Genomic DNA, 23,902 nt, shown 5'->3' with positions numbered 1-23,902 from the left:
TCTGCATTACCCAAGGGGGCCTTTCCCCTGATAGCAATATTAAACAGCATGAAGCCACTCATGGGAAAAGCTGACAAGAAAAGGTGACAGAGAGGTCAAAAACACATGACAGTTGCTAAGTGGCAGGCAGAGTAAGTAAAAAACCTTAAAATAAAAGCTGGCATCAAGCCAGAGTATGTATTAAGGAAAGCATTAACAACAGAATGACTGGACAAGAAGAGCATCAAAGTGCTCCTAGGACTAAGATAGATTACATTATAAGTTTTTAAAATGTGACCTTGCCTGTAACATTGATGCAATCAAACCTGCAGAATTTCCAAGTGACTCTACACTGTAAATATAGGGAGCTTTTATCACTGAACTTCTCATTACAATGGTTGGAACACAAACACAGCACCATGTTAGCAGCTACCAACAGAGCAATGCCAGTGTATAAACACTGAATACAGCTTTGGGCCTCTTACAGGCACAAGGGAGAAAAGGTTTTTAGGTATGGAATATAAGCAACAAAACGTTGCAACTGAAGAAAGCTTGTCACATTCCCAGCAGAAGTAAGGATCCAGTAAATCAGTCTTCTCCATTCTCTTTAGCCTTCTGCTGACCATATTTTACCATGCTGCAAACTTGAGCTGTCAATTCATAAAACATTTCCTGTCAGCACAGCATTGCAGACATTGCTGAGAGCTGTATTCATTCTTGTACATAAAGGAATGAACTGTCTTCCAGAGCAGTCCACATGATGCAGTCTGGCAAACTGCCTAATAATTCTGTTCTACAGATAAAGAATTTGGTCTCAGAGCAGTTTTGGATATTCATTATAGTCAGTTTGGCCTATCTGTAAGACAGGACTATAAAGAGTAAGGTACTGCCTCACAGACTATTTGATAATTGCGTACCCATGTATAGTATTTAGCTGATCCATGTTTAACAAAAACATGCAAACATGTAAGGGTAGTGCTTAATAACTTTACACAACTCAATCTCCTTAGAAAGTAAACTACAAACAACTACAATTAAAACATCTGTCAACCCAAAAAAAAAAAAAAAAAAAAAAAAAAAAAGAAGCATAGTGCAGTCATGACATTTAGATGTCCTACCCTCTCTGGATTCTGTCCTGGATTGTGGGCAGGGAGCATGAGATCTCCATGTGGCAAAGTAGGATGCTGTGAAGTTGCAAACTTATTTGGCTTGCACTCCAAGGCCAGCTGCTGCACACCAACTTGAAAACAGATTAAATTCTAATGCAGTTGTTAAATCACAACCATTATGATGAGGTGAATCAGCCCAACATGAAAGAACAGATGAGGTATAACTAAAGGAATCAATAAACGGATCTGTCATCTCAGTACAGGAAAGATGTGGACCTGTTGGAGCAGGTACAGAGGATGGATGAGCACCTCTATGAAGAGAGAGGTGGAGGCCTTCAGCTTGGAGAAGAGAAGGTGCTGGGGAGATGTTACCACAAAGTGGTAAAAAAAAAAGCCAAAGTGTGTGTGAAAGGTGTCAAGGTACGTAATGAACAGCATTTTAAGAAGGCAAAATCAATTGTTGCTCAGCTGTTCATTTTTCTGAAAGGAAAGTCTTGCTTCATTGCTGCTAAATACTTCTACGTTCATAAGGATCTCAGATCAGAAGAAAGAAAACCAACACATTAAGGACTATAAAATAGCAAATAACTGAAAAAGACAAAGCAAGTAACTGAAAGGGTCCTCATTTGCAGTAAGGAATGACAACAGCCATAAACTGGAATATACAACTGGCAGTGCAATGTTTACTGTTCCTCATTCTCTAAGGTTTAATACATTTTTACAAATAATACAAACTCAAATAAAAGCTAATTTTCTGTACAGTCCTACAGGTTCAGATGAGGCCATTGACCTAATAAGTGTTCCAGACATCCAGAGGAAGGCATGGCCAACTGGAAAGAAAGCCAAGAAAGCTCTGCAGAGGAATAGCAATGGTGGTCTTATGCCAAAGCAGAACATTGTGCAAACTTTACTCTACTGGTATGAAGTATGAAAACTATTAAGAGACTTCCTCTTAGGACATGTGAATCTGTTTCACAGTCATCATACTTTGCTAAAGCTTTCTGCATGGCATGAAGATGCCTCTAAGGAGTTGGCATTGTTAAACCCCCGGAAAGAAACACATACATTCTGTCAGCCACCCTCATGTCTGCACAAAGGACTCTTAAAACGCTTAAAAGATTCTAGCATCTACAAACTCATGAATTAGTCTTGAGTGTAATATGATCTTTACAATGAGATCTTCTTGGTTGTAATAGACAACAGACCAACTATGCTTAAAACCAGAATCACTGTTTACCTTAAATGTGAAACTGAGGCAGTGTCACATACAAGTCTGCCAAAGCTGATTAAAAATCAGATAAAACTTGTATAATTGGATTAGAGACTCAATATTTATCTTCTTAAAAAAAAAAAAAAAAAGCCAAGTTCAGCCATTAGCAAACTGGAATATTATATAAAAGAGTCTCTAAGTCTCTTGAGTCAAAAAAAACTTAATTAATCTATGTTGGGATTAACCTTCTGGTTTTGTGAGGAAAAGAGAAAGCACAAGTGCACGCAAAATAAGTTGCTAGTCCATACTCATCTTTTCAAGGATAAATTTGTTAGCTTTTGTTTCCAGCACAAAGGATTGTATGAGTATTTTTACACCTTTTGTTTTAAAAACTGTATTTTGCAATTTAAAAAATTCCTATACAGATATAGCCCTAGTGAATATGCATTTAGGAGTCTACTTTTCTAATCCGTATTTCCTGATTAATGTTAGAAAGTCACCATTCCTTGGGTTTTTATCTCAAAATTCAATCTCCTAAATAACACAGTTTATTTTTAATATTTAGACAAAGAAGTTAACTTTTATACAGCAAGGACCACTTGGTTAATCTCTACAGTACTTGCAAGATCAAGTTTATTAATCTAGAACATGTGAGATTTAATGCAGGTGAACCATTATTTGAGATTTGCTGGAGCTTGATAAGAGGATGTAAGTTAATTACCTCCTTTTGTAGATGGAGTTTGAAGAAACTGTTTGGTTTTGAAGGCAGCACGAGGCAAATTTTTCTGCCTTTGCAGAGCTGTTGAAAGACAAGAAGTGTTATATTTGTCTAAGAAGATAAGAAAACTAAATTTACTGGGAATTTCAGAATTGCATCCACTTGTGAAGCATCAAGGAGCAGTGTGAGTAAAACACTCAAAAAAGCTGTTATGACTCTGGAAGTGATGGCGTTTTGTGAATGGTGCTTGCTCTTAATGGCAAAGAGTTACAGAGGAGTGTGTCAGAAATTTTGCAGTGCAAAATGCGCAGATTTGGTAAGAGTAAAGCTTCTTGCAGGGCAAAAAGCCCAGAAATGCAAAACAAAAATTAAAACACCTAAGGGAGAACAAGCCACCTAGCAAACATGCTACAGCAATATGAGAGCAAGATTAGATACAAAGATGAAAATTAAATTTTCATATTTGACCTAGCAAGACTAATTTTTTCATTTTAAAAGTGTTTTCAAAAAATATTCTAACATTATACAAAAGCAGAAATCTTTGTCTAATATGATCATCATATAAACAAATTGTATTCTTCAGTTATAGAGACTTAAGCCTTCTTGAGAGATGTCTTTTTTTTTTCCCCTCTTCAAAAGGTATGCAAGAGGATTTAAGCTTAAAATGAAGACTTAATACTAAGACTTACCAGCTGCCAGCATGTACACAGCATGATGGAAATTGGTTTTTATTGCTCCTTTGCTCCCTTGTCCTGCCTTTTGTCAAGTAACATTCAAGGGCTGGTTCTGCCTTGAAATGACCTCACTACCTACCAGTTACCAAGAGGAAGCCAATGTTCCAAGAGCTGCAGAATCTTGGCATGGAGAGAATTACTCATTGCCAGAAGGAACGCATTGACTCAGCCTATTTTCACCGCAGCATATTTAAGGGGGGGAAGGAGGAAAGTAGTCAGTGAAATAAAGCTTTGACTACACAGAGACTTCGTAAAATGAAAATGTATGAATAAACATCTCTGCTTATCTCAGTGTATGAAGTTTTATACCAGCATAAAACTGATTGCACTAGCAAGGTTTACTTCCATAGTGAGAAGGAAGAAAGATGGGGGAACAGCTGTGCATAAAGATCCTGACCCTGAGTAAGGAAGCTCAATAACTCCATCACCAACTAGTGAATATCACTATAAAGAAGGCAGGGGAGGAACAATTCCAGTCCTGATAATAAAATGTTAATCCTTTTGCTTGATAGCATATAATGATTGCTATCACCTTTTCTATCCTTCAGTCAGTGCAAAATACACAGTATCTTATGAATTATAAAAAATTCATCACGTGTTTTAACATCATGCTGAAATTATGACTAGACAGTCTAGTTAGTTTAGTCTTACTAACTAACTAAAACTGTCATGTTCAACAAACAGCAAAAAGGAATTAAATTGTACATCAACACAGTAAAATTCTGCCTGTGCCTTCTACTAATAAAAACGTTATTCCTTCTCCCAACTAGAATCTAATCCAAAACAGCCTGTGGCAATATGTAGTTCTAACTCAACTGGCACATGGTCTTCCTAGAAACTTTTTCTAAAGCATACATACGAACAGCCAATTAAGCATAGTATGATCTTTAAATATGAGCATAATTCCTAGAAATTTACTGAAGCAGTCCACTGGCCAGACTGCTTCAGTCCTCAAATATTCCACTTCATTATTTTTTATTGAATCAGTGTTTTTGTTATACCACACAAAATGAAGAACAACTTCTGCCTTCATATTTTGAATTTGTTTTGTCCTAATTCACTAAGATTTCAATATGCTACTGCTCACGGAACTTCCTTCCCCCATCATTATTCACACTTCTTGCAAGTCAGAGATGTGGGATGATATGGAAAGGATTTAAAATATGCACATATCAAATTCCTTCCTTCTCAATGGAGACTCCAGGAAATAGACACTCAACAGCAAAACATTTCTGTGCACCGAACCACTGAAAAGAGCTTAGGCAGTACAATTTGAGCAATGCTGAGCAAACATGCAGTTTGAGATAAGTGCCCAGTGCATGTTTATCCACACTACTTGCTGCTCTTGATGTGCTCCACGTGCTGTGACATCACCTGTCACAACTGCTGCGTGCTGAATACATGTAGTTACATTTACTTCTGATCAACTGACCTGGACTACTTGGTTTCTTCAAAACTTACTCTTCCTCCTTTTATTCTGAACATGCCAAGCAGTTGGATCATGGCAAGCAGACCAGTCACTTTACTGATAGTTTGAACAACCTACAGCTCTTTGAGAAAGCTTTGTATTTAGCTCTTCTTAAAAGTATCCATGTGCTCATAGTTCTACTAAGTACAAAAGCATCACACACAATCCAAAAGCAGGTAGCTCCTCCATGGAAGCCACCCTACAACTTCTACAGCTTTGTACAATCTGTGTGGTGTAGGACCGCAATGCAGGGATTTCCCATCACTAACACTTTAGATAATACCTGTTCCTTGGGGAACACACATATTACCGTATCTTCCAGTGTTTTAAGGTGAAATATGTACTAGCTTTCATATTAAAAAAGTATTTTCTGCAGAATGGCATGGAGAATCAAAGTAAATGAAGATTCTAATTGTTACAACTGCTATTTAATTCAGTCTCTTTTCAAAAACAATTTGGATTGTTCACCACATTGCAGCTAAAAGTTAAAATGCCAATGTTTTCATGTTTACAGTTGTACCTCTGAACACATCATATGTGTCTTCCCTCTCTTCTGTAAGCAAACGAATACAATTTGGCTATAAAACTGTAAGAGGAATTGTCTTTTCAGAAACTTACTGGATTCCTAGCTCATTTTTGAATGCCAGCAACCATAGCAAGTTCAGTATTGCAGCCACAGCAAATGTGCAAGTAAATTATGAACCGCAAATCTTTGACAAGGAGCAAAGTAGTGACCTCGGGTGGCAAGCCAGCATCCTTGCAAAGGTAAGCTCATGCAAAACTAGCAGGTGTATGAGGAAGCTTCAAATCCCAATACCCAGAAATCATTGCCAAGGGAAAACAAAAATTTGCTGCAATTTAACAGTGCTTTGTGCAAAGTGACAAAATATAAAACCAATAAAACAGAAAGTATACAATAAAAAAGGACACAATTCTGGAAATTTTTATACAATGTACAGTTTTGCAGAAAATTTTTTAATCCAGACTAAGCAAAGATACTTACTCATTGACTTCACACACAAACCGTTTTACGATTGTCAATAGCAAGACTCTGACAAACATCTGTAAGAGCAGGGAAACTGTAAAAGCTAGAAATCTGGCCTTTATTAATGATACTTAACTTACATTTAAATGTAAGTTGGTCTAGAGTGGTTCACATTTGGGGAAATAGTCTATGAAAGAGAAGCAAATTTACCTAGTAATTCTTAATGCATCCACAAGTTGAAAAAAGAAATATAAACACAATCACACCACTTTGGCTCCTGCAGTGAAGTAATTGACTAAATATTGAATACTGAGACTTCTGTTGTCTGATCTTTCCAGAAAGTTTAAGCATGAATATACTTTTAATTCTGGAAATAGCCCTCTAGCTAACTAAATTGCTCTCTATGCTCTTCCCTTCCCAGTTTACTCAACTGTAAAGCACCAAAAAAAATCTGTAGAGATTTTTACTAAAAATATTTTTTCCTTCACTTTCTTTCAGGTCATTTTGAGAATTCTTCGAATCACTGAAATAGCACATCTGTAGAACTGCTGTCCAACTGTTTCGAGTGCTTTATACTTTAATAAGCCTGTCTAACACGTAACAGTCATGCATTTGAACTACACTGATGTCCTTTCAGCTGGAAATTCCACCTGAGTGTCTGCAAACGGTGGAAGAAGAGGGCCAAGGTGAAAGGATGCTGGAGTAACTTACATGAACAATGGTAAAGTCACACTAACTTCTATCTACTACAGTATCACACACCTGGGACTGACTGCCCACACAACCCTTACATCTGCTCTGAGTCTGTACAAAGACAGAAATCTTGTAGTCTTTGGCATGGTCTGTATTCCTTATTCTGTACTTAACTGTATGTGGTAGCTTTAGCACATTGTTTTGAAAGTTTTAAGACAACCAACTAGGTATGCCACTATGCCTTCATTGTTCTATAGGTAAAATACCCCTTAATTCACAAACATTATTTTACATTTCCTGTCAAATATTTAGATTACTGATGAACTTTTATCACAGCATTTTTATAGTTCAAAGCTCTACACATAATAATATTCATAATGTGTTCTTCCCTTGAAAATGTCACACAAAGTTATTAAATTCAGAAACTTGCTTTAAAAAAATGGTCAGGAAATATTTAAACAACAGGACCTGGCAATATTGACATATAAACACTGAATATTTAATTTTCATTTGCTTTGGCTTCTTTAAGGTCACCATTTTCAAGGACTTGTGAGAATAGCATCATTGTCATATCAGCACTTTTGGACAAACTAGGAAGCAGGAGTCCAGCAATGGGCTAACGTGTTTTGTGAGACACAGGTTCATCCAAACCTTTTTTCGGAAGTAACTGACACTTGAAGTAAATAAAATTGGCAACAGGATATATAATCCATGTGCCAAGAGAAAAAAAAAAAAAAAAAAAAAGAAGGAAAGAAGGAAAGAAACTGCAGACAAGAGTTAACTTAAGGTGTTAAACTGAAATGAACACTTTCAGGTCATGTTTTACTAGTTTAAAAAAAAAGCAATAAACATCATCTAGGTGATTTTCAGAGCCTAGAAAGAAAACAGTTTGACACGCCCAAATACTCTATTTATATTCTTTATATTACTTCTACATATACTTTTAGGAAACTATGAATGACACCTTAATAAGAAATCAGATGTTTTTTGAGTATTTTGTGTACCATAAAAACAGATTCACAAAGGCCCGACTGAAAATCAAGATTAGCATCTCCAGTGTGGCATGCAATGTTTTGCTTTGCCATGAGACTGGAAGACAGCCGAGTACCATCACTTAATTCTGAAATTTACACTAAGTAGCACTAAAGGTACTTACTGGCTGAGGCTTGAGGTTGAATGCGAGGTATTCCTCCATTTGGCACTTGGAAGTTTGAGTCACTTCTGCTGTTTTTCACAGACTCAGCTTGGATGTTAGATGTCCTGGACAAGTTTGGAAGACTACGCCTTAGTTTTTCTGTATGAAATAATACAAAGATACCACAATGTGTAATCTGATGCTGGACAAAGGTCAGATTGCGAACCCATAATTGAACTCCAAATGTAAGTGACACAAAACATTAGTCGTATAAAACTACATTGCAATTTAAAAGTGTGTTTTGTTACATTAATTCTTCTCAAATCTATCACATATAAAATACTTATGTATCTAAAAAAGCAAGAATGAACATTTTTCACCTATGGTGAAAAAAATCAAGCATATTGTGTTTTGGAATCGAAACATATCTGGATTATGGTTATCTGGCTTTTGTTGTACTACTATGAAAGCTGAACAGACAAACCTAATTTGCAGTTTTGCACAGTTTTCAAATTATTTACCTACAAAGTTATTTGTAACAAAATGCTTGCCTGAAGAGTAAAAACAACATAGTTGAGTAAATTTTTGAGACTGCCTTGTCCCATATCAGTCCATTTATACAACAAATAACAACCATCCACTTGGAAAGAACCTCTTCATACACAGCATTCAAAATTATTGAAGTGTCCAGTTATGCTTCATCTTTCATATATGACTTATCTACTCAGCTAATGCTGATACTTCAGGGGCCTTCTAATATTTGTACCACTGTTCACAGAATATGGAAAGATGCCATTAAGTATTTCTCAAGTCTAATGACATTCTGTGTATCTCCAACCCATGCAGAGCTGGGTTGGTAACATATTTCGGACAAAAGACTGCAGATGCCTTGACAGGATGAGCGGCCAACCTGATTCTGAAGAGGGATGCAGGGAAGAAGTATGTTACCCATGCACAAGCACTAAAAGTGAAAACAAAACTAAGCCTGCATTGGCTGAATATTCCAACAAGTGTACTTTCTGCCCTTAGCAGTTTGCATTGCTTTGCACTGCAGCTGGTACACTGTTGAACCCTGTCAACCAAATTTCCCTCCAACCATTCTAGAAAAATAAAATTAAAAAAAAAAAAAAAAGACAAAACCTGAACAACTCTTCTTGGCTGCTGCATGATCAACTCTGAATAACCAAGCAACACTCAATTGCACAAAAACCACTGCAAGATAATTCCTTGGAATTGTTTCAGAAACATGATCACACACTCTATTTTGATACTTCTGGTAGGTGGGATACTAGCTTTTGGTACCTTTTCTCTCATGGGATATTTTTATTGCAACTCGTCTAGCATGCATTAAGACTTCCATTTTAAGAAATGAATGGGAAAAGAATTCTCAATTAAGTCAAAATGTAATTGATTAGCTTTCGTGTTGTACATTTTCCTGGATACCTAAAATTTCCCCAAACCATTATTATAAGAGGAATTCTTAATATCTAAATGTATATTCTTTCTAAATTTAAAATCTTACTTGCCAGATAAAAACTATGTTTGCTGAAATGGGAATATGCTTGCAAAATTTCATCCCAGTAAAAGGAGTTTCTGCCAGATTGCTACCAGGAGAAAGTACATTCAAGAAGGAAAATCGTATCAGGATTATATTATTTTGTTCTATGCCAATATAGTATAATTGCACTGAATTTACTGCAAACTTTATTATTTATTATGCAGCAGTTTTCACAGCTTGAGATATCTAAAATGCATGAGGTTAAGTACTAATGTTTTTAAGACTATGTTCATGATTGAAAAGTTCTGGAGTCCTGTGCAACCAGAAGAAAGCGTTCAGCTCACAGGCTACAGGCATGTATAAATCGCCACGGTACTCTTATCTGACCACAGTTACTTTCCTCTGCATTTTATTCTGTCATCTGCAAGGCCTAACCCTAGCAGTAAATGATAGTTTTCCTGCTTTATTTTAGTGCTTTTGCCTGCCAAATATAGACCTTGGTCGCTATGAAACTCAATTATACTCCTTGACTGGGTAAGATCTAAAATAAATATAAGTCTATCAACTCATCTGACTGTAACAGTGCCCCAGGAGAACTTCAGCTTTGCTTGCTCTGCGCTTTCTTCAGCAATTCAGAGATTAAACCATGATGTTACACAGGCACATAGTTTTAGGACCGCACACTGCTGGAACTCCTTTAGAGAAACTACACAACTACTTGTGTAATGAACTTCGAGCAGTTTTTTACCTTCACTTTTGACATTACTAGTTTGCAAGTCTGTAGGATGGCCTTGAAGCGAAAGACGAGGTTGCTGTAAACGGCTAATCATAGGCTGTGGTGACACTCTACTGTACTCTATGCTTCGAGCAGGTGATCGGGAGCGAGGGGAATTTCTCGGAGATTGTTTTGGTGAAGGCCAGGGAGAACTGCGAGGTGATGGTGAGAACCTGCTAACAGCAGGGTGCACTGTGTGATGTGTGCCATCTTCCTCATCTTCTAAGCTCTGTGCATCAAGCTCCTGGTCGCTGAACGTGCCTCGCCGGGTGGAATTGCAAGAGGAGCCAGAACTACGCCGAGAAGCTGTGGCTGCGTACTCTTGCCGCAGGCCTGGCAACAAAAACATTGTTTACTTGATTCCAGCCCACAAACGGTTCAAACTAGAGACAGTGCACACAGATATCTGCACAGTTCTCAAACTCAAATTTGGCTCACCTTAACTCCTGTTATTGGAGGCATTAATAAATTCTGATTAGTACCAAAAAGTTATCTACCAGCTAATAATGACTTGAAATAAGTAGGTGAGTTCATTCCTTTTCCTAGTACAGCTGTCATCAGTCTAGGTGTGTTGTGTATGTACTTGTTCATCTCCTCTCCCAGGCTGGATACCAGCAACAAAGGCTACATCATAATTTTGGTATCATGTAACAGCCTGTAACAATTATAGCAGCCACAACAAAATGTCTCTTGCAATGTATTAGTGAATCTAACCAAAAAAGCAACATGATAAGCTACTCCTAGAGAAACTGGAATTGTTAGATCAGTGGTCTTGGAAGCGTGGTGCCAACACCCCTGCAGATACGCAAACCAATCCACTGGCATACAGGAAGGAAATTCGGAACAACTAGTATTTTTAAAACAGCATTTATCTTGTCTTTATTTCATATTTTTTAAATTATAAATTTGTGTATATTTGTGTATTTTTGTGAACGTTATACATTAGCGTAATACACATATATAATTTATTAAAAAGTACATATATTGGGCACTTGGTTTTGGTTTTTTTCCCTGATAAGGATGTGCAATAACAGTCTAGAGACCACCTAGTTAGACAAATGAAATTATTACCACTTTCTGCAAATTCAGAGGGACAAGACGACAGTCTCAACTAAAGTTATAATGAAAGAGAGACATCTATATAGGTGCTTTTCTTAACTATTCTTTGCCATATTGACTTTACATTTTAGTAATTTAAATTACGGTTTAAGCACTGATGTGAACAAGACTGGATTACATCGGGAAGGCACCATCTCCTGAGAAGAATGGTGATAGGCTGTAGTCCATTTTAACAACCATTCTTTTAGCAAATATTGTATCTTAAAAATTCATACTCTCCAGCATTTTTTTGTCTATTGTTCCTAAAGAAAACTTCCACACAGCAACTTCCTTTCCTTAGCCTGGTGGCTGAAGTCCTTAACCAGCTTTCTCAAGTGAACTATATTTGTACATCCATAGTAGAATCTATACCCCTTTTCCAATCTTACTAAACAAGTGCTACTGCAATTATTCAATTAAAAAAAAAACCCCAACAGCTCCACTTTGATTTCAGGAAAAAACCCTCACTTACTTTCTTCCTGCATTCGTGCTAAAATTTGCACATCTGTAACATCATTTAACTTGTAATTAGACCCAATAGAGTCTTCATCCATCTCTGATGCACTTAATTCACTGTCCAGAGAGGACTGTGGACTTAGCGGAGGATTTCTATCTCCTGAAATTTTAAGATGACCTGTGGAAAGAAAATAAAGTAGCAGGAATTGCTGTTATTAAAACAAACAAACAAAAAAGGGAACCTGCATTTCCTTTCCTAGTAAAAGAACCACCAGTCTGAAGAGATTGCTACTGAGACATTGACATTTGAAACATTTGATTATTTTATTGCAAACCTAGGCCGAAAATGTAACTTACAAAAGCAAATCTTAGCCATTACCTTCTAAAAATGGGCAACTTTATAAAATCATTGCAGTAGTGTCAAAACAAATTAGTGGCATGTAATTTGGTCTATCATACCATGTTTCAACTGCTAAGAAGTTTGCACAGCTCTACAAAAAAGCAACTGCATACCTGGTTCCATCTGTGCTTTCATTCTCATCTCTGCATACCACCTTGTAATATTGTAAGTTTGACTGTATCTTTCTTAACAATAAGGACTTGCTGATTCCATGAACTGATTCAATTTGGAATGCTTAAAATACAGTTTATCTGAAAATACTACCTGTTCCACCTACACACCTTTGCTAAACTGTAACATGGAAACTAACAAGGAAAAACTCTTCCTGTTTGCTGCCTTCTGGCTGACACCCCATTGCCTGTTACATCTCTGTCCCCCAGGCAGGTAGCACAATGCAGAGCAGAGCAACCAAGATTAAACCAAAAACTGGGTAATGGCTCTCGTGCAGCGCAGGCTTCTGTAAAAGTCCACAGTGAATTAGTGATAGCTGGATTGTCAATGTAATGTTTTTTCGCCTTCCCTGTAAGCTAATTTAAATTATATACAATAAGCCAACACTCTAACTTCAGAGTAGAGATACATTCCAGGCATCAATTTTTCTCATGCAAAGGAAGTGTCTACAGTGTAGAATAGAAGTATAAAATATTGCCAGAAGTTAATGCTTACACTGCTGGCTGCAAAGTCTCATGGAATGCTTAACTGCAATGCGTGTTTCTTCCTTATATTATACTGTTCACATGTCAGAGGTACTGATGGATACATTGCATACCAAATGTTTCAGTTAGTAAGCAATGGGATAGTTGAAAAGACTTCACAACTACCAACCCCTAACCTTTGAACACCTACCATGGAACTTAACACCCCTGTCAATTTTACAGAGTGAATTCCAGAAGCTACTTGGCAGTCCACAGAATGAACTCTGTGTTTTGGTCTAACTGCTAATATGTATCAGTGATTTCTGGGACATGGACACCCAAAGAAAACATTTTACATGTATCTCATGACAGTAAGTATGTAAAAAAGCTTTTCCTAAAAAGTTTAAATACTGTATGATGCACACATCCTACAAAACACTGAAAAATTCTGGAGTCTTTCTTATTCTAGTTTGATGCAAATGTTGTCTATCTGAGCATGTTTGTGAAAGGAAAAGGAGGAAGTAAGGAAAAGACCAGACACACACTGACTTACCTGAGGTACCAGGAGGTATGAGCTGTTTCACTAAAGCAGATTTCACTGGTGTTGAGGAGGGAGAGTTGAAGCCACTGCTGTAGGGGCTACCGGTATTTGGACTATAGGAACTTGCGTAACTGACTGCACTGAAAGGGCTGCTGTACAAACTCTGTCTCTTGAGAGCTGCAGGAAAGAGGGGAAAAGTGATGAATTATACTGAATGAATGAAAAACAAATACAATACTGTATTATGTCTTCCGTGTGATTTAATTACTATGCAGTTCAAGTAGAAAACTTCAGTCACCAGGAAGTTTTCCCACTGCTTTCTTCACCCCTAGATATAACCATAACGCGAAAAGAGTGGAAGAAGAGGGCAAGACAAAATAGTGACAAGTCTTTTCGTTTTAGAAGTCAGATCTAAGATCACTGCAGCTGATGTCTTTGAGATGCCCAGCAGCGTAGGTGCTCAGAAGCAGGAGGGCAGTAGTACCTCAGTTATACTAACATACATCCTATACTCAATTACATACAAACCAGAGCACACCACGAAGTCACGTTCTCCAGAACTCTCAGACCTGTCTGGATCACACAAGACTTCCACAGTAACCCCAAGACTGGCACCACATAACTAAGCAGTATCACCTACAAAATTTCCCTAAGCAAATGCTAAAATGAAAAACCATTAAGTAAGGCAAATGCTTCTGTTTGTATTTCTGGGTACTGTGAACCTACCAGACTAAAGCAAATTGACTATTTCCTCCTGTTAACCTTCTGTTCTAATGACTTGGGATATTTTGACCATAGGCTTCAGCCTCATATGCAATATAAGATCTAAATTGGGTGCTTTCCTCTGCCATGTTTCAATGTTGAGGTATTTTCAGATGAATTTTAAACACTGGTGAACATTAACAATGGTGAACAGTAAGATACTGCAATTCCACTGGTTGTCAAGTGTATTACTTGTTTAGTTACTTGACTATTTAGTTCAAAAATGTACATAACAGAAAATGGAATTTCAACAGGGGTAGTGGGATCCAAAAGATATTTATACACTTTTGCTAAAAATCAGCTGCTTCACTGCTGGAAGTGTATTTATAGAGAAGCGTATAAAAGAACAAATTAAATTGCAAAATGTTAAGATGAAAAAGCTAGAAATCTCAACTTGATAGTACATAAATCCAGATTAGATTTAGTTGCAGCTCACCCAGCTGCTGAAAGTAAGCTATTAAAAAATACTGTGTGACATTTCTCTTAGTGAAAAGGGGCTTCAATGTAATAATTAGGCTACTGATAGCAGTGGACAGAAAAAAAAAAAAAAAAAGAGTAATTGAACCCAAATTTCCTTACTAAAAATTATTGTTGCTTTGACATTAGAGGCCAAAACAGACTACAGTTGCATGAAATGCTGCTTTCAGCAGCAAAGCCCAGCAAAGCTTCGGCTGCTCCTCCCACCCGCTTTGCTCTTGGTCACTATATCCTCAGTTGTCCAGTGCAAACAATGGTGGGGGCTGCACTATTATCTGACCTACTGAAGTAGATTTAAGTTGAAAAATATCTAGAGTATTTTAACTGACTGCATCATTTAACCAGTTTTTAAGAGTGCCCCCAAAAAAACATATTGTCCAACCTAGCCCATAGCAGAATGTAGTACAGAGGCAAAAGCAGCAGAAATTAAAGCTGACTTTGCAGCAAATTCCTAAAATTACATCTCATGTAAAGATCCTTTCTAAACCAGCTAATATTACCAGTGCTTTAGTTAAGAGTGAAAAGACAGTTATAGATGAAAGATGGAAGGCTTATATTCCAGCTTTCACTGCAAGTCTTAGATAATAGGTGTTAATTTCAGCAATTTGTGAATTCACTGAATTCTAGCAAGTATTCATGAGGTACCTTCAATTTATTTTGAGTGTCAAAAGGGAAATCTCTATTTTATTACAAAGCTCAGTAAACAAAACCAGCAATTACAAGTCACTCTACGCTGGGTGATTATGATGAGGCCTTTGATATCAACTTCACAAAGGAACCCCAAAGCATCTATTCCAATTGAATCTTTGTTGTCACACCAAAAAATAATTTACTTTTCATCTCTTGCTGAAAATATCACTAAAAATCCCTAAAATGTAAGTCTGCACAACAGCTCTTTCTTTTGTATTTATTACACAGATAAGTATTTTAAAATACTAACCACAAATTAGAAAACAATTGTACTACTGTATAGCCTTCAAAACAGGCTCTTTGTATACATCCGTAATGATACAAAGTATTTGATCATACACAGATATTTTTTTTTGGATGAAACTTAGCATGCTTTTGCTACATATAAAAAGTTTGCTCTGGTATGTGGTGAGACTTGATACATACAGTAGTTTTCATCCTAGCTAATGTGAACCTTCTTCAGCATGATACATTTTCCCAGGAAAAAAAGTTGGATTCAAACCATTTTTCTGGACCAGAATTCCTAAAGGTTTTCCTACAGGGATTTCTGTAACTCAGGAAGACATTGCTATTTTTACAAATAGAGATACGGTCTTTATTAGGAGTGTCAGACAAAATTAGCAAGACAGGTAACTAATTTGAACATTAAAATGATCCTAATATTAGATGAAACAGTGGCTTACAAAAGATTACACATTAGCTTTCAAAACGCCAGAGGGGAGGGTTGACAATCAACAGTTTTATTTTAACGTAAATTTTCTTTTATAACATCCAGAAACAGTTTGCAGCATCTAATTCCTTTTAGCTATGATTTTGCTGAAATGGTCATGAATCTCACTTTTGCTGTAGGAAATTGGAAAATGTGAGTGCAGAATATACCTAAAGTTCCCTCTAGTCTGAACACACTTCCAATACTGAGCATGACTTGCTCTACAATTGTGAACCTGAACTGACTACTGACAAGGCACTGTGCATCAGTAACTGCTCTCAGTAGCGTGGAGCTGAAAGCTGCTCTTCCCTCCTTTATTATTATGCAATGAAAAATATAATGGAAGAAGAAAATGTGAAATATGAGAGTACATTTGAGACTGAAAAAGAGGAAAAAGATATTAAGATTAGAAAGACGTAACAACAGCAACTGACAATGTAAAAATAGTCAATGCAAAAGAATCATCAGCAAGGATTCAGGAAAGTTACGCAAGTGTGAAAAGCCTTCTCCATGGAGACTGGGACCAGAATCGATGAACTGCACCAGTAGCTAGTAACAGGTTAGGTGATGGGTCCATGAAGTACAAGTACTATGCAAAATGCAAGTCACAAGATACTCCTGAAGTTGCGGAGTAGGAAATACACACAAAGTTACAAGAAACACTACTTGTCTTCTCCAGTGAAGCTCCCTGCTACCCTAAATCTGTACAGGAGGCTGGTTGCTCTAAAGGACAATTTTCTATTTTGTTAAAAATTCATTTTTACATGCAATCTTCTCCAACCAGCATGTGCCCATCTTTTCTACTGTAAGTATTTCCACCTATTAGTACTATAGATGAATTGTGGTATTCTTGCAAGTATCACTGCCAGAAGCAGATCCTCAGGTCTAGGGGGAAACAAAAAAAATAGGTAAAGTTACCTAAACACATTGTTTGATAAAACTTTCAAATGCGTCCATTTCATAGGGAAGTTTCCTGCCATTCTGCTTCAGCTATGAATTTTTAAAGATACCCTAGGGGTAACAGAATTTGTGGTACTTCTGGAACACTTCTACCCAGTTCTGAAAGAAGTTAAGCCAGAAACAGAATTAGGTCAATCAACTGCTATCCATTCTTAAATACTCAGTGGTATTCAGATTCCCAAACTTGTATCATCATTTATAAATGCCTGTGATCTGAGTGCTTTTCGTTGTTTAGAATCTCAGTCTTTGCCTGTACCAAGCCATAGATTATGTTAACTGTTCAGGTACATTTTTAATAGACATTTGTCCAGGCAGCATAAAAAAGCACAAGAAATAGGGGAAGATCGTAGGTGACTCACACTAAGGGCACTTTCACCACTATGCCCATAATTTTTACAAGAATAAAAAATAGATTCAAATTTTATTAAGAACAATTTCAGCACAAACCAGAATAAAGACAGAATTGCTCCATAAAACAATACAAGGATAGGAAAAAAGTTACAGTCAAATAAACTGAGCACAAAGTTTACGTTCCATAGCAAGGAGGTGGCCATTGGAACCACTACTGGAACTGCATGTTCATACACCCTTAGCTCAAGTCCAACCATTCTGCTAATTCCTGAGGATAACAGTTAAACATGTAGCAGTAGCAGACTACAGAAAGATGGAACAGGAAAAGAATAGCTATTAATAGCAAGAAAGTAAGTTGTCTCAGCATCATTTAAAAAAAATAGGTTCCAACAAAGAAATAAAATAAAGCAAGAAACCAGATGGACAGAGAATTCTAATCAGATCTTCAGCGTTTTGCTACTGGTTTGACATAAAAAAGGCTGGTAGTAGAAGGATGGAGAATGCAGACTTTCATTCTCACAGAGTCAAACACGCTCCAGTTTTGACTATAACCAACTAGTTAGTATTAAGGAAGAATAATGAACCCTGGGTTTTTTTTTAATCTGACTGTAACTAGATCTTAAGTTACTGGGGATGGGAGGAAAAGAAATCAATATCATCTCCCCAAAGTATTCAAAAACTTAAGCCTCAATTTCCTTAGATGAAATAAAATAGGTAATCTAGCAGAAAACCAAGTTCCATGCTAACATACTGACAAGCACCTAACAATTATGATACCTTAATACAGGCTTCTATTTAAAAAAAAAAACAAGAAAACTTTCAAGTTAAAAACATTGTTTTTTCCTGAAAACATCTGACCAAACTATGCAGGTATTATAGAACTCTGAAATCATGACTCACGATCTAATGCCTTCTTTCATTTTATTTCATTCATACAATCCAGAAAATGAGTAGAAATTAATGACTGTTTGTAAACCATAATGAAAGCTTTAGACGCAAGTAATTGACAGATGTCTTATCTCACAACCATCAGCTAATTTTGACTCTGTTTCAAAATAAATACACAGAACCCAGTGGTTTTAGTGTGCAGAAACTCACCCGACATTGTTTGTTCCAGCTTGTGGATCAGTGACTTCTTAGCACATTCAACATCAGGACTTGGGTAATCCAGTACCTGTCTGCACCAAACTAATGGACTGATACATTTTTGTACTGGATTCAGTTTCTTCTTTGGAGATGTATATAACCTGGAAAAGAGAGAAAATAAATAATTTATGAGGACAGACAAAATGAGCATAAGATGAGCATGCAAGAAAATACCACACAGTATGCCATTTCTGTTTTTATACTCTACCTACACTATAGTACAATCCCAAAAGATAAAGAAAGCACAGATTTGACCCTAAAATTAATCATTTTGGATAGAGTATAACAGTGATAACATATGGCTACCTAAGGACTTCAGACACTTTATGTAGATGGACAATTTCACAATGTCACATAAACCTACAAATGAGGATTAATCGTTTCAGATTCACCTGAAGGAAGGAAATTGAGCACTACACAATAAAGAACTCTTGTTTTCCTAAACAAAGGAAGCAATAAGCATCTTAGTAGCCAAGGAGCAGTGCTAAAGTACACAAAACACAACTACTGTTTCAGTAGCCTTGAACAATGCACAATTTATTTTTATTATTTCTATCCTAGCACCTGATCTTTTCGTACTCTTTGAACACAGAACAAAGGGACTATCTCTGTCCTAAGGAGGTATACAATCAAGCATTAGCAACAAGGAAAAAGAGATAATGCACACAGGAGAGGAGAAAGAAATAACGAGATTATACTGTTCTCCCAGATGTGCTGGCAGATGTACTTTGTTTGTCAGCATCTCCATTCATTTATTTTAACATCAGCATTCCATGACTGAAGAAAGTAGCAGTCCAGTTTAAAGGCTCTAGAAATTTAGCTGAAAACATCTCCTCCCTCAACAGACAGATTAAAGGAAAAGTCATAACCAATCACACACTCAAACCAGGGAACTTTAAGCCTTACTTTGGACTAGAACCAAACTTGGAAATGTGGTTCAGCAAAGACAACAGTGAATTGCAAGACATACAATGCTAACTAGAGATTATGTCGTGTAGAAACAGCTAAACGAGTTTCTTCTAGGAGTAATGACAGACTTCATATTCCGAGTATGATTGTATGCCATACAGAGTAACTGAGGAACATCTGACAGTCTAATCAGACATGCTTCTGTACAAAACATATAACAAAAGTTGTTCCCTTTATGCCAATGACAATAGCAACACAGAAGTTATTTCCCACAACTTTCATCTCTACAAGATTATCTCATCTCTCATCTGTAATTCTAGAACTTGAACTCCGTTTGTGTTACAATAGCTTTTAGAGATTTTTTGTAATTACTACCATTAAGTTCACTTCTTACAAAAGCTTCCCAAGAAACATGTCTAAAAAACAGTGGTCTTTGTTAAGAGCAAGCTCCAAAACACTCTTCCCTCTAACACTGAAATTAGCAAGCTATGCTTGCAAATCCAGGAGAGAAAATATCTATTGGCTGCCAGGTTTTAAAACAAAAATGAAGCTGTTTGTTACAATCCAAATAGTCACTGCCACTTACTGTAGTTCAAGGGATTTATGCTTTGGCAAATATCATGTTGTCTGTTATAGCTGATTTTGTAGAAATGCCCACAATCTTCAAAGGCACTCAGCCTAGAAGAAAAGCTAAAAACCCTTCATGTATTTATATCCCTGAAGATCCTTGAAAAGCACAAGAGTTGCTCAATTTTCACAGTTGTGTAAACAATTATGCCACTTTCTCTTATTTCTATGACTATCTCCATAGCATTAAAAGTAATGTTTAACATTTACTATCTAACATTTACTATCTACTAACTTTAAATTTACTGTCTTTTTAGTATTTGCCTGTACTCCTTTCTGTCCTAAGGTATGCTTATACAATACAAAGAAGCGTCAAAGGCAACAAAGCCCAATTTTGTCCAGTACAGGCCAGACTCACTCCTAGTTCTCTGGATAGCTGACATGCCTTGCTGTGTTTGACAAGTTCCATGCACGTTCAAAGTGTTTACAGTAGTACCCAGTATAAAAGGCAAGAAATTAAAGTGCATGTCCTCTTTGAGAAACACACAAAAGGGGTACCTTCAACAAACCTACAAGAATGTTCTAATCAAAACTGCACCTGGTATTTTAAGCTTCAACTCATTCTTTTCAGGAATTCCCAACTGTTGCATTTGTTTCACAAGTAGCTTATTTACTGAAGCAATCCAGGCTCACACAGTTCCCTCTTTTCCACCTCCCTTTCTGACCAAATACATACTGCATATTCTTCCACCTCTTTCCAGTCAACTGTTTTCCTTCATCAATCTTTGTTTCGTAACTTAGACTTTAAGATAGAACTTGAGAACATACATATTTCATGCAACTCCACTACCTCTCAACACACACGTACATTGATGCAGTGACAAAACAGCTTTTTCAGGGCAGTTTCTTGTACATCATGCAATTATGAAGCCTCATTATAAAGCGGTGATCTTAATATCCCACCTGACAAAGAACAGCCAATCTCAAGTTTTGTGACTGACTTAATTCTACTTGCTTTGCCTAATTTGGATTTTACAAAAACCAGAAGGACCAAGAGCAAGGCTAAGAATCAGAGTGATGCCTCTATTACCTCTTCTTCTCTTCCCACCATCAGAAAAAGAACAGATATATGAAGCATGTGCAAATAACTTCACACAGCTAAGTGGTCTTCCTTATCAAACTGCTTGACCCAAAAGACATAGGCCCTCCTTAGCTGAAGAACCTTCCAGAAGAGATCCCATTTGTACCTGTCAATGCATTCTACAGCAATACAACAGCACTGATAAGCAGCACAGCAACTTCAAGACTGAAGATTACCAGCATAACTACATACATCTTTAACCACTAATAATCAACTCTCTCAAAACAGGAAGTTAAAAACAATTGAGGAAGCTGACAACTTACAGTTACCACCCATACTACAAATGTTAACACACCAGAAACATATACTCCAATCTCTCCACAACAGAGTAAAGACTCTGCAACTCAGTGACATAAGGTAAAGTAGAAGAAAACAGTATATAAAAAGGAGCTCAGGAGCTTTGATTTACTTTGAAACAACACTAAGAAGACCAGACACTATGATTCTTCTGCAGCCATTAATATTTCCTTCTTTTGGCTCTTACTAACTACACCACAGCAGCACCAACATGGGGCTGAGAGCAGCCAGAGGCTCTCCTGATTAGTTCCAGGAAGATGCAGCAGAGAAAAAGGCAGAGCTTTTGCAGGAAGACTGCTGTGACTACAAGTATATATGATGTCACCCAAATGGGGCAAGCTGCAGCATGCTGCACTGGGACACAGCTGAGTCAGAAAAGGCTTTGAAGAAAGAGGACACATCACTGCAGTAGGAGTGGAATATCTGTGTATGGATTACCTCACCTGAGGAACAACTCCCAGTACATTAAAATACAAGAGGCTAGTTGCCACAGGCATGAAACAAGAAGCCAACATTCTAACTGGGGGAAAAGAGGAAGTCTTTTTGTATCAAAATCCTTCCACCGCTCAGTATCAGAGTGAGGGAAAACATGCAGATGAACGTGAAGTCACAAATCTGAATTAGAAAGAAGATGGCAAGTGGAAGGAACTTGGAGTTAGTGCTCATTTATTTTAGCTACATTAGCTTTAAGCAAAAACTGGTAGGTGTAATAAAGGAAATTAACTGGGAGCATACAAAACATGATGCATGGAAAAGCAGGATGAAAAACCTGAAAATATCAAGAAGAGAAAAAGCTGAAATCCCAGGACAGATCAGTAAGAAATGCCTTAAAATACAAGAAGGAAATAGCACAATGAAAAGCTACTGAAAATATATAAATCAGGGGACAGTAATACTGGACAGTCTTGGAAACAGGTAATTTAGAACACAACGGTGTCAATCTAAACTCTTTTAGGACAATTTAAAAGTTTCAGGAAACCCTATCTGAAGTGGCTTAAGTAAGTCAAAATTTAAGACAAATTTTGAATAGACACGTAAAGATCTGAAAAGCATCACTGGCTGAAAGAAAAATCAATCACAAAATTAAGTGTCATCCTCCCTGCACTTATGTGGCCCACAGATTTCCTTTCCTTCTCCCCACCCCACAAAGGTCCTATGTACAGCTGTAGCTGAATGAGATACACATTGTTTAGTCTGTAATTCTTAGTTTTCAGCTCTACTTCACAGAATGCTTTTAGTTCCAGGAGATGCACAAATTACAGCAAACTCCAGTCTATGAATATAAACTCCAGGATGTGAATACTACAAAAATGCTTTGACAGTCTCATTAAACCTTCATTTTAGAAGTGGCACATCTCAGCTATGCAATGCGATTTTTGCGTAGAATTAAGAACATCCAAGAGGTTGCAAAGTGGAATTTCAAACACAACTATCTTTCTCTGCTCAGCAATTAAAGATAGTTGTGCCCTGGCTAGTTGCTGGAAATTACTGGCATTATTCATATCCTCATCCAAAAGAACATGTTGGTGTCTGAAAGGGATGTTGTAGAATGGGAAATGGGCAATCAATAACACCATCATGTAGCCTCCCTAGAACTATCAGAGAAATTGTACAACTGTCCACTATTTAAGAAGCGTTTCATAAGAAATTTTTTAGAAAATATATGCTCAAACACAGCATTGTTGATACTTACGCAGAAGAGAAAAAAGTTGAGAAGTTCTGTGTCCTACTAAATGTGTTCCAAAATACAATTCTGCTTAATGACTTTGCTTGGGAGCTCTAACACCTACAAGTAGTAGAAATGTGAATCATGCCTAAACAATACATAATTATGTAGTAAATTTCAGGAATATCATTAAGACAGTAAAGGAAACTCGTATCAAAGCTTTCATTATATTGAAATATCAAGCATGTTTAAAAGCTGTAACTACCACAGAAGAAGACAGAAGTGGAAAAAGTTCTTCCTCAGGATTCTTCCTCCAGTCCTCAAATATCTGTTTCACAACAAACATGGATATCTCAAAGACAATAACCAAATTATTATTTAACGTTACCAGTTGTTTTTTTTTTATAAAACTGGCAACTTCCATAATCCTTGGTTTTCCTACATGCTTCTTTTCATATTATCTTCCTAGTTTGTGAAGACATTATCTGAATTTGGTTAAATTCCAACAACTTTAAATCGAATTGATATTTTATCTGCCACAAAATGAAAAGCATCCATTTCTCTTTTACTTACACCATGGAGCAGAAATTGATCAGAACCTGTCCAAGGGGTCTAAACCACATTAATCCAATTAAATGTAGCGGTTGAACAGGAAATGCTGCAATGTAATTTCAGCAATAGGATTTCATTCAGGTAGAGCTCTATCCTAAAATAGCCATGCTATACTTTACCAGCTCACTATGGCAAACCAGGATTCCAAAACAATGTTAGTGCGCAAGGGACATCAAGCAAT

At 36.9% G+C, this 23,902-nt stretch overlaps 1 protein-coding gene across 3 annotated transcripts in view; it reads right to left on the bottom strand.

The window, feature by feature from the left end:
• The window catches only part of SLAIN2 (SLAIN motif family member 2), a 33,417-nt gene that overhangs the window by 4,873 nt on the left and 4,642 nt on the right, over positions 1-23,902 (bottom strand). The window contains exons 2-7 of one of the 3 annotated variants that reach the window (XM_048303921.1): positions 18,482-18,630; positions 13,447-13,611; positions 11,875-12,036; positions 10,278-10,637; positions 8,053-8,190; positions 3,020-3,097 (exon numbers count right to left, since the gene is read on the bottom strand). In XM_048303921.1, coding sequence (XP_048159878.1) covers positions 3,020-3,097; positions 8,053-8,190; positions 10,278-10,637; positions 11,875-12,036; positions 13,447-13,611; positions 18,482-18,630 — 1,052 coding nt within the window. Of the gene's footprint in view, positions 1-3,019; positions 3,098-6,221; positions 6,281-8,052; positions 8,191-10,277; positions 10,638-11,874; positions 12,037-13,446; positions 13,612-18,481; positions 18,631-23,902 lie in introns of all 3 variants that reach the window. The other 2 variants (XM_048303923.1, XM_048303922.1) reach the window with 2 other exon arrangements.

This window comes from Corvus hawaiiensis, chromosome 5 (assembly GCF_020740725.1).
Source record: "Corvus hawaiiensis isolate bCorHaw1 chromosome 5, bCorHaw1.pri.cur, whole genome shotgun sequence".
NCBI lineage: Eukaryota > Metazoa > Chordata > Aves > Passeriformes > Corvidae > Corvus > Corvus hawaiiensis.
This window is presented reverse-complemented; position numbering and strand designations above follow the sequence as displayed.